General features: G+C 38.5%; 1 protein-coding gene and 1 long non-coding RNA gene across 3 annotated transcripts in view; one reads left to right on the top strand and one right to left on the bottom strand.

The window, feature by feature from the left end:
• SSPN (sarcospan) overlaps nucleotides 1-16697 on the top strand; it is a 47819-nt gene that overhangs the window by 20697 nt on the left and 10425 nt on the right. For both annotated transcript variants that reach the window (XM_019737590.2, XM_019737581.2), the window contains exon 2: nucleotides 11283-11369. In XM_019737590.2, the coding sequence (XP_019593149.1) occupies nucleotides 11283-11369 (87 nt within the window). The remainder of the gene's footprint in view (nucleotides 1-11282; nucleotides 11370-16697) is intronic.
• Nucleotides 159-14922, bottom strand: LOC141570125 (uncharacterized). Its single transcript, XR_012494028.1, has 3 exons — nucleotides 13619-14922; nucleotides 3370-3471; nucleotides 159-529 (listed from the first exon to the last, which is right to left on the bottom strand). It is a non-coding gene; the product is annotated as an uncharacterized LOC141570125 (long non-coding RNA).

Below are 16697 nucleotides of genomic sequence, written 5' to 3'. Positions count from 1 at the left end.
TGTCCTATGACTTAAGCTCAGTTTTCATCCACAATCAACTTTATTGATTCATAATTCTGTTGTTTGTGTTTATTCAGTCTTTTGAGGATATAATTGCAAAACTACCCAGCAGTTCCTATAAAATATGAATCTTAATGTGAATATACAAATCCGTGTTATAGTATTAAAATAAGACCCAAACCAAAGGGATCCTACTTGAATATCTCCGTTATAAGTCATACTCTTATGTCAGATTTTCCTCTCAGTTTTCTGAGCTGGTGAAACACTCAGTTGTGAGATTCATTGATTCAAAATGATGAGCTATTTGCAATCATTTTCAAGCAAGGCTTTGGAACTTATGAATTGGTAGCAACTTTGTGTTGGCACATCTCTTGCAGATCTCTCTGGTTTTCCAGTGTTACTTTGGCAAGAAAATCAAGGAAAACATACCATACCTATAGGATTCGGAAGATTCACACACCCGCATATAGCTGCTGGTCACAAGTTCTAACTCCTTTTATCAATTCCATCAGGATTATTTTCTAATATCCTATAAAACAACATACAAGATACAAGTGAACATCTGCAAAGCACAATGTGTGCTGAGAAATAGCAGTTACTTAACAAGCACATTTCCTTCCTACTCTTTCTGTGCTTGTACAACAGATCTATCCAAACTATACAGCAATGCAAATTACAGTGCAACACTGTTAAAAAATTAAATATACATATAACATTATATATGTGTATATATATATATATATATATATATATATATATATATATATATATATATATATATATTACATATCTGTGGTTCTGTATGTGCAGATTAAACTAACTGCAGATCAAAAATATTTGAAAAATGTTACGTCATTCCTGATGTGTACTATGTAGTTAGGCCTACAATGGTTGCATCTGTACTGAACATCTACAGATTTTTTGTCATTATTCCCTAAACAATATAGTATAATAACTATTTACATAGCATTTACAGTGTATTAAGTATTATAAGTAATCTAGAGATGCTTTAAATTCTATTGGAGGATACATGTAGGTTATATACAGATACTATACCATTTTATATAAAGAACTTGAACATCTGTAGATTAGGGTATCTTTTGGGGTCATAGAACCAGTTCCTTACGAATACTAAGGGAAGACTGTTTCTGGTTATGAGATAGTTTCAAATCATGATAAAATCCACCACTTTGAATTAGAAAGGATGTACCTTACCATACAAAAGATTTCAGCCTGGTATGTTAAGTGCTCCTTAATTCTTTACCAACCCCATACTTCTTTCCCAACCAAAGAGAGCTTTTATCACAACAGAGCTGGTGAATCTACTCTCATTGCTGGCAATTACATGAACAATAATTTCCTTAAGAATTGCCTCATAAATTCTTAGAAATTTTATTTTTACAATTTATTTTCCAGAAAGATCTAGATTTGGAAAACTTCTCCATGACAATAAGCCTGCTTTTGTTTTTGAGTTTAATTAATAAGCACATAAGTCATTTACTTTGGTTCATTTTGAATGTCTTTGAATACTCATATATGAAAAGTTCCATATACTTACAGTAATTCAGACATAGACCTGTCAGGTATCAACTCCTTAGGCAAAAGGACAATTACAATAATAAAAGGGGAAAAAAAGATTGACTGAATATTATAGATGGGCTAAACTTAGGTGGTTGAGCAAGTGTCTTCTCCCTTTAGAACCTGAAAATAAATAATTTTCTGGAACAGAATTGGTCATCTAGAATTACATTTTCCCTGAGAAAGTTTCACCTGGATCTCTACCAGTTTTTTTAAAAAATAATCTCTTAGGTCATCTTTGCAAAATAAATATTACAAATTATTCTCTTTAACCCCCATAGAAAAATGTGGAAATAAACATATAAGGATGTGTGTTATAAACCAAACCCTTCCTAGTGGAACTTAGTCCTTGGATGAAGAGAGTATTTCTGTACTAAAGCTCTCGACTAGCAATTTTTACTATAATGAAAAAACAAAAAGAGTAAAACAGTGAAGTTCTCGTGTTGTAGATTCCTAAGGTAAATTTAATATCTTCCTGATATATGATAGGCTAAGTAAAACGCTCCTTTACAGAAATGGCCAGCTATAAAAAGTTGCTAGCCATAGTTTTGCTTGTAGTGAAAAAGAAGCTACTACTTTGAGCTTGATTTAATAAAAACTAAGAAAAAAATTGTTTTTCAAAATTATAATGATTGTTCTGGATTTTAATGCCTGTACATTAATATTTGTAGTATTTAGAGATAGACAGTTCCAGTTTTCCCCCTCAGCTTGATGGTCAATTCTACCATAAACTCTTTGGTTGATTTTGAATCTCTATATTTACATGCCTATCACTTTTGGAATTTCCAGTTAATATCTGTGCACTAATTTTGGCTGAAATAACTTTTTTTAAGTAATATTAATTTTGTATCTGTTATGGACAGAAAATATTTTTAGCTGAACACCATTTTTTTTTTTTTGTTCAGAAATGAAATGCTTGTCTTTGTAAAACCATGATAGTGTAATCAGAGAAACATAAACAGATTGGCGTGGCTACCAAGATTGGTATTTCCTGAGTAGTAGATAATAAATAGGTTGGTAGCAGAAAGAAAAAGAAGCAAATAAAGAAGTTTTATAACCCTTAAGTGTCTGCAAACTATTTATGTCAACATTATTGGAAAGTTTTTTGAAAAGTGGGTCCTTGTTATGAAAGCAAAAGTAACCCAAATCACTAAATGAAAGGATTCATTTATTTATTTGACAAATATGTACTGACTGCTTCATATGTGCCGGGTCTTATCCTAAGTCCTTTACATGTGCCGTCTTATACAGTCTTCACAGCAATTTATGAAGTAGGCATTGTTGTTATCATCCCACTGATGATAATACTGAGGCTCAAAGAGGTTAACTTGTCCAAGGTCAAAAGCTAAAAGTGGTGAAGGTGGATTTCGAACTCAGGTCTGTCAAATCCACAGCTAAGAAACACTGCCTTGGTCTCTGTCTTCAGGTATGCGGCCCAATTTGCTGTAAAATTTTATATAGTTACCCGCCATTGCCCCTTCTTCGAGGCAGGTATATGTTATCTTTTAGGGAGGCTGTGAGATCTTAGATAACTTTCAGTGGATATGTGTTGTTGAAACAACAGAACCAGCAAAGCTCTCATGAAAAACAACTTGAGTCCATCATCTTTTTTTAAGTGGTTGCTGTGCATCACCAATTCATTTTCTTTGGGGGGGGGGGCATATCACTTTAAAGACTTATTGTTTGCATTTTGCTAATTATTACATGTCATGTTTGTGGGAAAAAGCAGCTATGATGATAAATGCTACGTTCTCCATAGCTCTTCTCAACTACTGACGAATATCTACTTACTTGTTTATAATCTGCCTCTCATCTTCAAAGCATTGACCCCATCCAGGCAGCGATTTTTGTCTCTTCTGTTCACTGTAGTATCTCCAGAGCCTCAAAGAGTACCTGGCACATTGTGTAGGGGCACAATGAATATTTGTTAAATGAACAGAATGATATTATTTCTAAGATGTAATAGAAGGCTACATTTACATATATTCATTTCAGCTCAAATTTCAGAGTAAGTTATACTGCACAGTTTGAGGTCATATGAGATGGAAAAAATAATACCAATTATAATGCCAAACACATTATTTTTGATCCTTAAAACACATTATAAGCTAAGAATTATTTTTTCCATTTTATACATGATGAGACTGAGTCTCAAAGACTGTATCACCTTCCCGCAACTTGGACAGTTGTTTGGATCTCAAAGACTATGTTTTTCACACACTGTCTCAGGAGTGATGCTTCAAGCTATTCAGCACAGAAGGGAGCAGAGGATGGAATGTTCTCCAAATCTCTGCAGTTCTCACTTCACTCATAGTGCTGTCAAAATTCCACCAGGGAGGCAGCCAGTCCATGCAATGGTTAAGAGCCTGTACCTGTACTCTGACAGGTACAGCTGTCAGTTCTGTATTTGCTATGTGGCCTTGAGCATGAAACCTTTCTGAACCTTAGTTACCTCATCTATAAAATTGGGCTAATAATAGCAATTACACCCCCACCCCCCCATTAGATTTATACGAAAACCAAGTGGGAGAATTTACATAGAATGCATAGTTTAATGCCTGGCATATACAGTTGGCCCCCTGATCTGCAGTTTCACTTTCTGTGGTTTCAGTTACCTGTGGACAACAGCAGTCTGAAAATATTAAATTCTAGAAATAAACAATTTATAAGTTTTAAATTGGGCACCATTCTGAGTAGATGATGAACTCTCATGAGGTCCTGCTCTGTTCCGCCTGGGACGTGAATCATCTCTTTGTCCCCTGTGTCCATACTGTATATGCGACCCACCTGTTAGTCACTTAGGAGCTGTGTCGGTTATAAGATCTACTGTTGCAGTATCACATTACTTCTGTTCAAGCAACCCTTATTTTACTTAACAATGGCCCCAAACCACAAGAGTGATGCTAGCAATTTGGATATGCCAAAGAAAGGCTATAAAGTGCTTCCTTTAAAGTGGAAAGGTAAAAGTTGTCAGCTTAATAAGGAAAGAAAAGAACATATGCTGAAGTTGCTAAGATCTACAGTAAGGACAAATCTTCTGTCCATGAAGAAGGTAAAACAAATTTGTACTTGTTCACTGAGAGAGAGAGAGAGATACCACATCCACATAACTTTTATTATGGTATATTGTTATAATTGTTCTACTGTGTTATTAGTTTTTGTTGTTAATCTCTTACTGTGTCTAATTTACAAATTTAACTTCATCCTAGGTATGTGTGTCTAGGAAAAAACATAGTATTTATAGGGTTCGGTAGTTGCTGCAGTTTTAGGCATTCACTGAGGGTCACGGCAGGTATCCCCATGTGGATAAGAGGGGAGGCTACTGTAGTTACAGACTAATCCCAGTTAGTAACCAGATGCTTCTGTAAGAAAAGGGACTCTGAGGAGGCAGAAAATGTGGTAGAGGTGCAGGGGTGTGCTAGGTATCTCTTTGTAAAAGCTGAGTGTGCACATCTCTTCCCAACTCTGTGCTCAGTGACTTCACGTTGGTAGCTTGACATCAGCCTTGGTACAGATATCAGCCCCTGCCCCTTCAGCTGGTTGTTAGACAGTTCCTAGCATGCCACTGTACAGGTGGAGGTGGTCTAGTTTTGGAGGTGATTGCCTTGCTTTGGTTTGGAGCAGGAGTGAGCAATGCCTGTCAGCAGTAGCAGACTGCCTCATCACACTTATTGATGATTTAAAGATGCTTTCTGAACCATCAACCAGACACATGGAGGCTATAGGCTCTGGAATGAAGTCATATTTAAGTAGCAATGAAGACAAAGGGTACCCCCAATTTTAAGGACTCCTACAATAGCATAGACTAAATTTCTTTATGGGGAAACTATTATTGTTACATGTCATTATTACTTATAATCAACAACTCTTCCACAGGAAACTCCACTAGTCGATGTATCACTCTAGACCCCTCACCATTCCGATAAACCCCATACTAGGCATCAGCATTTAGAAGACAGTGTTTTAGTTCAGACTAATGGTTCTCAAAGCACGGCCTCAGGACCAGCAGCATCAGCATTACCCAGGAATTTGTTAGAAATTCTAGATCCCCACCCCAGACCTATTCGATCTGAGATTCTGGGGATGGGACCAGTTTTTACCAAGCCCTTCAAATGATTCTGAACCACTAGTTTAGATTTTGTCTTGTCATAAGGCAGTGGCAATGAGAATCCAGGTGAAATGCGTAAGTTATGCTAAAATGTTCTCTCCCATCCATTTGAAATCTTGATCCAATAAACATCCTTTAGTAGATTCTCATGAAATGTTCTTTGGTATATTGTTTAAATCTCGAGCATACTGTGTGTTAATCAGCAGTTCTCCCAAGATTATATTTAATTGACAGACTGCAATATATTTATCATTTGTTGAAAATGACTATAATAGTTTAGCTTAAATTCTATTAAATAGATGAAAATCCATAGAAATTCTCTTAAGAAATATTCAGAGAAACACTTACAGCTCTGCTGTATCTCTTCTTGACCAATGGGTTATGCAGGCATGAAAAGAGAGTTAATTTTCTTAGTATATTGACTGAATTAAAGCACTTTAAATACAAAGGTGAAAGTTGATTAACACAGAGAAATAGTCACATTTCAGGTACACAAAGGACAGGGTGGGGATATAAGGAGTAGAGAAACCTTGAAAGGCATTTGACAGGGGAAGGTTGTATTCCCCAGAGAGCCCTGTCAAGCAGCTCTGTTGACAACAAAAAGGAGAAAACAAATAAATTGGAGGTTGTGTGAATGTCACAAGACCAGAATATAAATACATGTGACACAGAGAGAAGTAAATACCAATAATTCACATTCTCACAAAATGTTTAAGGGTGATACCTTCTAGCTATGCCAAAATGAAAAAAGAAAAAATAGTATGTAGGTAAATCTCCCAGACATTGGTCGAGAATTCACCTTTTATTCATAATGTCAACCCTCAAAAGACACCACTGTAGGTATAATAGGCCAAATAACAAAAAACAAAGACAATCTGTGACAAGACTCAGGACTCAGACATCTAGAAATGGATTTAACATTCAGAGAACATTTCAACTCTGTTTAACTTTCTAACTCACAGGAGAGAATTCAGTCTTTATTCTGAGCAGAAAAAGAAAAGACAGAATGTGGAATTTGGGACTTCGGTTTTCTCTTTACACCAAACAAATTGTAGAAACATGCATCCAAAAATAGGTTAAAAATGATGGTGGTTGTCATGTTCTCTTTTCCATTAAAAATCATTTCAAGCTTTTCTTATCAACATAATTATCTACGTGAACTAAATCTTAGCAAGCTCTTAAAGGTGAGAGGCCCTTTTAGCACTGGTTTCCCCAGTGCCACCCAGTTCATATTTGGCTTTGAGCTCAGTGACACCACCTGTCTGCCCCAGGTCTGGTTCAAAGAGTGCCTTCTTGAAAACATTATGTAACTGCCTTTTTTTCTGTTCCACGTGCCTTACCTCACCATATCTAATGGAAGCTCTGGCCCAGAATCCAGGAATGTTGTTCCAGATAGGCCTGGCGGGTCTCACTGCTCATTCACATGAGCTCCCCTTTCCCTGCCTGGGAAGTCAGAACACCCTGTCTTTCTGGCCATCCATGTCCTGCCAGCTCAGGAAACAAGACCCTTAGTCTGGCATGAGAAATCTGGTTTCCTCCCCATGGCCATAAAGCCTTCAGTTTTAAGTATTCAATAAATATTACTTTTCTAGAAGGTGCTTATACTCAACCCCCAATAAACCCTCTAATAAAGAAGTATTGTTCTATCATGCAGAGCTGTAGGTAAGAAAATGAAATACCGCCTCTCGCCCCGCTCCCAGAGCCAATTGAGCCCTACCAGAAGGCCAAGAAATGACAATATGTTGAATTAATTCAGGTTTTATAGCAAATACCCTATGCAAAGACCTAGAAGTGAAACTTTAACAAAAACCAAAAGGATGATCAGTTTCATAATATTTAGACGTGTCATGATGTACAACCAAAATTATAAGAAGTATATTTGAGATGCTTTCTGTTAAAAAAAAAAAAAAAAAATCAAAGAGTCTTCATAACTGGATAACTTCCTTGGCCCTTTTCTGTTTTCATTCGACTCTGGATGGCACAGTTTTCTGATGATTTCAATTGCTCCACATATGCCGATGACTAAGACACGCTTATCTCAGCCCCGTCCTCTTTCCTGAGCTCTGGGCCCATGTGGCTGAGCTTTGAGTCTATGTGAGCACCATCATTTTCCACTCCCTTTCTGCTCCTCCTCGTGTATCTCCTGTCTTATTAAATGTCAACACCATCCACTTGGCAGCTCAAGTCAGGCAACTAGCACTTTCCTGATCCCTCCCTCTTCTTCAGTCCTCATATCTAGTCAGTCCTTAGAGCCTAGGTATCCTGCCTCCTTGTCACTCAAGCACACCCAAGCTCCAACCCTATTGCTCCCTGAGCTCAGGCACTCACCGTTTCTCCATAGAGCAGCCTCTTAGCTAGTCTTCCCTTCCCAATCCATTGTTCACAGCCAGAAGGACCATTCTAAAAGGCAACGTTGATCATAGCCTCCCCTTGCTGCAAATGAAATAAAAGTCCTTCCTGACTTACTTCCTGTCCATCTCTGCAAGCACATATTTTGCCTTTTCTTTCACTCTCTGCGCCGGAGCTGTAGGTGTCCTCAATTGTTAGCTCTGCATTTCTCCATGCTTTTGTACCTATTAGTACTCTCCTTACTCTTCCTCACATCCTTCTCTTAGCTAATTTCTTCTTAGCCTTCAAAACCCATCTTCCTCCAAGAAGTGTTCCTAAATCTCCCTTGGGTTAATTGCCCTTTCTATGTATTACAGCAGATCTGGTCCTAGTACTTATACAGTATTGTAACTTCATTCTCCTCTCTTTCTCCACTGGACTGAGAACTCCTCGAAGGCTGCGACTCTCTTTCCACCTCTCAATTTCCAGAGCTATGTACAGGGTCTGGCTATTGAATATCTTCAGGAAAGTTCAGTTGATCGACTAGGTGAAATCCTCTACAATGAGGTAGAGGATTTACCATATGCTCCTGTGTAACTTCTTGCGGGAAACCAGCCTAAGTCAAGGCTACACAGAAGCAGACACGACTGAAGTGGGAAAATTTGTTCAAGCAAAGCACAGAGTCAGATTTCTAAGATGCTGGCTTGGTCATTGGAGTGTGTCTCTCGTAAAGACAAAGGAGAAAGTCTTAGCTAATGCCAACTTCAGCACAGCAGCCTCGAAGGACAAAGACAATTACGTGGGAGAGAGTCTGACCCTATGCACCTGCAGACAGACATAACAAGGGGGCACAGGCACACACTTAGGGATTTAACAATCCCCATAGAAGCAGGTTTCAGAAGCCTCCACCTGGTTTGTTGCCAATAACCAAAAAAAGGAGCTATTTTTTCCATTGCTTCAGTTCTGTAAATTCTTCTTCTTCTTCTTCTTCTTCTTCTTCTTCTTCTTCTTCTTCTTCTTCTTCTTCTTCTTCTTCTTCTTCTTCTTCTTCCTCTTCTTCCTCTTCTTCCTCTTCTTCCTCTTCTTCCTCTTCTTCTTTTTTTTTAAGGAGGGCACAGCTCACAGTGGCCCAGGTGGGGATTGAACTGGCAACTTTGGTTCTACCAGCACCATGCTCTAACCAACTGAGCTAACCGGCTGCCCCTGTAAATTCTTAATGGGATAATATATAGTAAGCCCCTACAGGCCTTATTAAACTTACACATCAATTGGATATTTTTTTAAAAATGACTTTTGAGAAAAAAACGTCATCCTTGACCTGGAAATGTCAGCCACAATGTGGACATCACAAAAAAACATCAGTATGACCACTTCCAAATTTGCGCATCTTCTGCTGAGAAGCTGCCTCCCTGGGTCCTGTCTGCCTTGTTTTCTACCCAGACCTGTCCAGTCCATGCCATGCTCATACACTTTAAGGCTGCGTCTCTCCACTGGGAATATTATCTACTGCTGTTACGCCATGCAGCTAGTCCTAATGATGGAAAACCCTGCAAACAGCCCATACTACAGACGGCTTGGTTTTTGGCTGCAGTTGTTCAGGTTTCAGTGAAACCTGAATAACTTTCAACTTGGGAACCCAGGAGGGTACAAGCAACTTATTGATTTTGTAATCAAGGAGTGAATAGGATAGAGGTGTTACCTTAAAATGCTATGTTGGTTTGGTAAGTAAACAGCTCTACTACCCTAGCAGGGATGGTCTGCGGTTTGAAGCTGGCCCTAGGTGTAGGAATTATGAATATTATCATACAAGTCATTTAATGACTTGTTAAATGATTCTCACTCAGTTACCATTCCAACATCCGTCTCTAGGAAAATTATGCTTATTAGAAAATGCAATACTGTTGCTTATGTTTTCTATCTTAAAGTAGAACTTAGCAACATTTTAAGGTTTCCAAAATTGAGTGTGAATAGATATGTTTTGATTGAACTTGTTTAAAAAACTCCAGTGCACTAAAAAGAACATCTGTTGTGAGGCACCAATCGAGTATCTTCTCTCAAAGTTGCCATTCCTCTTGTGAGCCTTCTTTCAGCCACACGCATCCCTTCTCTTTGCATCATTGACACACAAGAACCCGGAAATCACTTTCTATTTCTCCCTCTCCAGTGTCCTCCCTTCAGTCATGGTATAGCCAAAACTTACAGATTCTGCTTTTGCTACACTTTTCCTCCCTGTCGCTTTCTCTGACTTCACTTGCCACCGTCTGAGCTCTGGCACACCTGATATATTAATCTTTCCTAGATTAGTAAAATAACATCCTGATATTCTCACTGCCAACCCACCCAACACCACCACTCATTTTCCTGAAAAATGTCGTGAATCATGTCATCCCTGCTCAAATATTTTCAAGGGAGCCCCACTACTTACTAAATCAATCCTACAACGCCAAATTTCCAACCTACCTTTCCTGGTAGCTCTATGTTTTGGCTCTTTTTTTTTTTTCTTTCTAGGTAGCTCTATCTTCTGTTATTTCAGCTCTGGGTACATGTTTGCTGTTCTTTCCACACAATTTGTGCAGTCCTGCCTCTGTGCTGTTGCTCATGCTGTTTCACTCAAGAGACCTGGTCTGAGTGCTGGTTCCATTATTTACTAGCTTTGCTTTCTTCCTCGATTATGATATGAGGATCATAATAGCACCGACTTCATAAGATTTTGTGATTATTACATGAAGAAATCCACACAAATCCCTTAAAAGTACCCCAGCACAAGTAAGTACTTGTATTCAGTAAATGTTAGTGATCGTGATTATCATTATCATCCCTTTCAAGGACCATTTCAAATCCACCTCTTTAGTGAAGCCTTTTTAATTGCCCAGCTCAATTGTTAATTTTCCCCTCTTTTTGTACTTCTCTGAATAGCGTTTGACATATAATGCCCTGCTTCAGAATAATGTGTGTACTTATCTTGGCCTGGACTGGACTATACACTTATTGAGACTGAGGAACTTTTATTCATTGTTGTATACTCTGCCTTGTGTGGCACCTGGCACATCAAAAGGACTTAATAAATACTGGCTAGAATGAAATAATTTGATTTTACTATTTTTTTAAACTCTGTTCCACAGCCGAGAAAATATAGCACATAAAGATAAGTAAATGAAATGAACACCTTGATAACAAGGATGTTACTGGTAGGAGACACTGAGATTGATGTCATTAGAATTCACAACTTGCCCCGATAACATCCTTTCATCCCTGTTCTCCATTGCAGGTCTGCTTAGTGGCCTATCTTGGTTTGTTTATGCTTTGTGTCTCATATCAAGTTGATGAACGGACATGTATCCAGTTTGCCATGAAAGTAAGTTGTCATTTTTCTTTCACTTTTATCGTCACATAGAAAGAAACACAAGTACAAAATAAGGGAGTGCTTTTCTAAGAGGTTGCAATATCTGATTTTTCTAGAAAATTTTAGGGAGGCCAAAAATTGTTTTAGGAGGGAATTCATCCAGACGCCAAATGTAATGCTAATTTTTTAAAGTCTTAATTTCCATGCACTGGGTTGGCATGGAACATATGAAGTCTGTCCTTGAATGCCCTTAAAAGAAATGTTGAAAATTCATCAGTTCAACAGAACACTTTGCCAGAGAAATGATGCCTATATCAGTGCCCACTTCCATATCTTGGGGGTTATTTAGAATATTTTAATAATGAAACAGTCTAAGTGTATTTCCTCTTGTAGGTGGGATCACTGAGACAGAAAAAGTACATTGGGTCCATCCAACTGATCTGTGCCAACGGTCTGAGGGCAAAGGGGGAGGAGAGTTGGGATGTGCATGGGTTAGCAAGTGTGTGTGTATTTCATGTGCATGTAGTTTTTCTCTGTTAAAGACAGTGCATCCAGATGGAGCTGGCTCAAGTACACAGCATTTTCACTGCACATAGAATCTACTTTAAATGGAAACATAGACATACCCTTTCAGAGTTTAGGGACATAAACACCCAAGTTAGCAATCAGAGTTAGTAGAAATCAAATTCCTATATTTTCTTTCAACTGCTATAGCAGAGAACAAAAAGCTTTCTGTAATTTTTTTTTTTTTTTTTTTGTCCACTCACATCATTTACTTCTACAAGAAAACACATAAAAAACTAGATACTCCTTTGTTCACTAAAACAAGAAAGTAGAAGGCAAGAGTAAGTTAACCATATTATTTGGAAATTTGGAAGATGACAGAAAATCAGATGTTAGTATATTCTAGTATAATTGAAGTTGTTGACATAAAAATCAATATGCTGAGACATATATATATATGTCATAAAAGAATAATCATTATTAGGATAAAAAGTGTTTACATTATATTAAATAGCAAAACAAGCTAGCTACACAAAATGTATGGCATGATCCTATAGAAAAATAATAGCTCTATGTGGTTAGAAAAAAATAGTTATCTGTGAGTAGTGCAATTATAGCTGCATTGTGTAGTTTTTCTCTAAATTTGAAATGTTCTTCAGTTAGACATTTCCAATTTATAAAATTAATGGATGCTATTTTTTAAAAAGAATGATAGAGTTAGAATCTTGGTAGATATGCCTACATTTGGAACTTACACTTTTTCTAAGGTGGTCCCTAAAAGAAGGCCAGATAAAGCAGACATCAGTTCATGTTTGTTTGTTTGTTTTGTAAAGCAAGTCTTGGTGATGATTTTCTTTTAAAAGCCAGAAAGCCTAGTTAAAAATGGCCTGTTAAATTACTGGAACTTCACTCATCAAGTAAAAAATGCTCTAAACTAGATTCCTTAATGTGTGTGAAAGGCCCTCATTTCCTCCCCAGATGATTCTAGGAAACAGCAGAGGCAAAAGCATCAGCTTTACAGAGGCCCCCAAAGCCATCTCAACATCTGCGTGTAAAATAAGGAGCAACGGAAAAAAAAAAAAAAGTCACTGCCAATGTCAGCCAGGTTGAGAATTCCCCACTAGGAACATCTCATTAGCTGCCTTTTTTTTCCCCCACCTGTGACAGACATTGACAAATTCAGAGGTACTTTTCTCCTGCATGTGACCTTTAGTGATGCTCCCTGCCAGCTCTCTAAGATGCCCGCTATATTATCTACAGTTAGAAAATAAGCTTCAGTCAATCTCAAGGTTTTCCAAAGGCACAACAGGTTACAGCAGACTTTACTTGTGCTTTTCACACCATTTTGGGAGGAAGGAATGAAATGCATCTTCATGTGGTGTTTCTCACTAGCATAACCACATTTCAGTACCTTCGTATTATCCTGGCCTAAGCTTTGTCTGAGAATTTATTTCCTCCTGTTGAACACCAAGACAGCCAGGGAAAGCAATCAGGAGGTGATGGCAGCATCTCGTAACCTGCACACGCACACACACACACACACACACACTCACAAATACCTCCTTTTTCTTAAAGACAGTAACCACTGGGGATTGTCTTTTCATCTCAAGCCACCACAGTCTTCCGAGGCCCTTTGGAAGGCCCTAGAGAGCCACCAGAGCAAGGTCCTTCTTTCTCCCTGGCTTCTGCGCGTGAATTTGGCAGGCCATTAGGCTGCAGATTGGACCTCCCGCCTTTCCCTACTTCCTGGGGCTCACCTTGATAATTTTCAGAAACGTGTTCGGTTCATATGCTTGCAGAAGTACTTCAGGATACATTCCCCATGAGGGCATTTAAGGCCCAATTGTCTCGCACCCACATCCAGGAAGGCCCTGGGCTGCTGCTGCGGCTGCCTCTTCCTGCGCAGCACACTGCAGAGGGGACTTATGAGCCTGCCACAGGGGAAGGTAATTAAATCGAAGCCGAACCGCCTTCTTCCCGAAATCAACGAACTTTGAAGCTGCAGCAGGGTACCAATTAGAAGCAGTGAGAGAGCGGAGCTGCTCCGGGCGCTCTGTTACATAAGCGCCCAGAGCCACCTCTCCTCCGCCAGCCTGTTGCCCAGCGCCAGACACAGGGGCAGATACAGGCAAGACAAATGCGTCCCCAGCCGGGCTTTTATCAAGATATATTTGCTTGTATTCCCAAGGTCATCGTAAACACTTTCATTGATAGTTTATTCGTGCTGGGTAGGTAAAACAAGCCACTCGATTTTAAATTGCAGAGTCGAACCCAGAAGCTTGTTGCTGTCAGATGTGCTAAAGCCATGAAGGAAAAATGCTACAGTGCTGCACATGTAGCCTACAGGCTTGGGGGATCAAGTATATATTTATGTCTTAAAAGGGATAGGAGATTTGATTTTGTGGTTCACTCCTGTTTACTTGGCCCGATGCTTTCATGGAGTGGGAGAAGTAGAATCACCATGTGTGAGATATGCACCACTGAAAATGGTAAGGGGCATGGCTTTTGTTTGTGCTCTGGCTGGCTTCTAGCACATTTAAGATGCTCAATTAAAATGGAACAATCTCTGTGTTTGTGTAAATGTTTACATCCTTTCACAAGCCAAGTATGCATTTTTACTCTCACATGACAGAGAATAGGACAAAGCCAGTAGAGTTAATATCCTAAGAGTTCTGAGAACTGACAGCTCTTTCCATCTCTACTAATTTGTTTATTTCACAAATACTTACATAGTCCTACTATGTACCAGACACTGTTCTAAGCCCTTACAGATATCAACTCTTTTGATCCTTATAGAAATCCTCTGAAGTAGGGGCTGTTATGATCATCCTTCCAAGTTTACAGGGGTATTGCTGTAGGGGTATTAATTTGCTCAAGGCCCATAGCTTGTGAGGGGAGAACGAGGATTTGACCTCAGGCCGACTGGCTTCTTGGCCTATGCTCATAATCATCACCTGGTACCGGTACCACTGTACACTTGTTCCATGTCTTGGGCAAATCTTTTGATCTCTGCGCCAAAGGTCATCTTTCAAAAATAGACAAAAATTCACATTTCAGCACATGTATTTTTGTGATGATTATGAGAGAATAATATTTTTTGCAACTATTTTAATTGTTTACAGATTGAGAACCAGGGATTATCGTCATTACTTCTAGATATTGCCCCAGTGAATACTATAGAAATTTGCTACGTAAGGATGTGTGTGTGTTGAGGGTAGGAGGGTTATTACAATATAAGACCTTCCCCCCTTCCAGTTCCCTCAGCTGATGGCAATAAACTGTGTAGAGAAAACTCCAGTTGGGGCCATTCTACTAAGCAGATGACTCTCAGGTGGGAGATTAGCTCTTTAATTTGGGCTTTCCCTGCTGGTAAAGTCATAGATTTACTCTTGTTTCCAGGGCAAGTAATTCCCAGTTGTGTGCTGGCTGCAGTGGAAAGGCAGCTATGTTGGGTACACACTCACAACACAGGCAGCATGATTTAATTTGGCTCTTGGTATGAAGAGTTTGAAGTCAAACATCAAGTCTGAATATTCCAGAACAACCTAGAATATTTCATATATTCTGTCCCAACGGCCCCACAAAATAAACCCATACTTTTTAGCCTAAGCACTCCACTTTTTGCAGAAAACATGGCCACTGAAAATCTTGGGGACAGAACCAAGGCAATGACATTTAATATCACAAATTAAATATTTCCTTTTTAAATTTTGAAATGGTGCAACTTTGTATTTATCTGGTTCCCTTTCTCTAAGGAAGACTAGATGTGCTGAGTATAAATTATTCTTGTTATATCCCTGTGATATAAGATGTTTCAATAAACTGTCCCACAGGTGAAGAAATGTGGGCTATATTTGATAATCCTTCACATGTTTTGAAAATGAAATATAGTGTGTATGTTTAAAATATCTTTGATGAAAATATCCAAAGAATCTATGCACTCCTTGGTTGTCCAGCCATTTTAAGACAAAATGGCATTAACCAGTTCCACTGTCTTTCTATGCCTCAGACGTATAGTTCCTAGCTTCCAGGAAAACCAGATGCATGCTTAGGGCACCAGCAACTAGAGCATGCACACACACACACACACACACACACACACACACACACACAAACACATACACACACAGAAAGAGGAAAAAAATAAATTTTTAAGTATTTTATTTTTAAGACTTATAAACACTTGAAATTGTCAACATGTGGAAAATCACTCATTTGGAGGAGGATTTTTGTATATATATATATATGTTTTTATTTGAATTATGTATAGTTGGAGGTGGAGGGAGGGTATAATCTTTTCACAGTTACTTTAATCTGAACCTAGACATGACTAGAGCTAATTTTACCTTGAGGATTTCACATTCACCAGAACTGCTTCTTGTAAGGAGTAACTTTTGACTATAGTAATATAAATCTCTCACTAAGAACTGTGTTGAGTATAATAGTCCCAAAAGCTGGGGACTCTTTTCCTTATTTAGACCCTCACTAGGTGGGACTATTAAGAGAAACATGTTGATGAGTCCAATCACAAGAACATTTCTTCTCCTGTAAAATGGCGTAAATTGTAGTCATGTCAATAAGCACTCACAACTTTTGATCAAAATATATCAGGTGCAAGCTAAATGTTTGAATTTTTCAGGGATTCCACATTTCTTTAGCAGCACAGTTAGAACTTTAGCCAGACTTTTCCATCCCAAGGCTAACATGTAGGCCAATAGTGTTCAGAACCTTGGTGGCTGAGTGACCATTTGGAGTTTATTTTCATGCTGAGGAACTACATAGTCATAATTGGATTTGGGATGAGATTTGTAGGTGATGAAGCTCACATCAAATTAC

This window comes from Rhinolophus sinicus, linkage group LG02 (assembly GCF_036562045.2).
Source record: "Rhinolophus sinicus isolate RSC01 linkage group LG02, ASM3656204v1, whole genome shotgun sequence".
NCBI classification, from domain to species: Eukaryota; Metazoa; Chordata; class Mammalia; order Chiroptera; family Rhinolophidae; genus Rhinolophus; species Rhinolophus sinicus.
The sequence above is the reverse complement of the archived record's forward strand: the minus strand, read 5'-3'. Positions and strand labels throughout refer to the sequence as shown.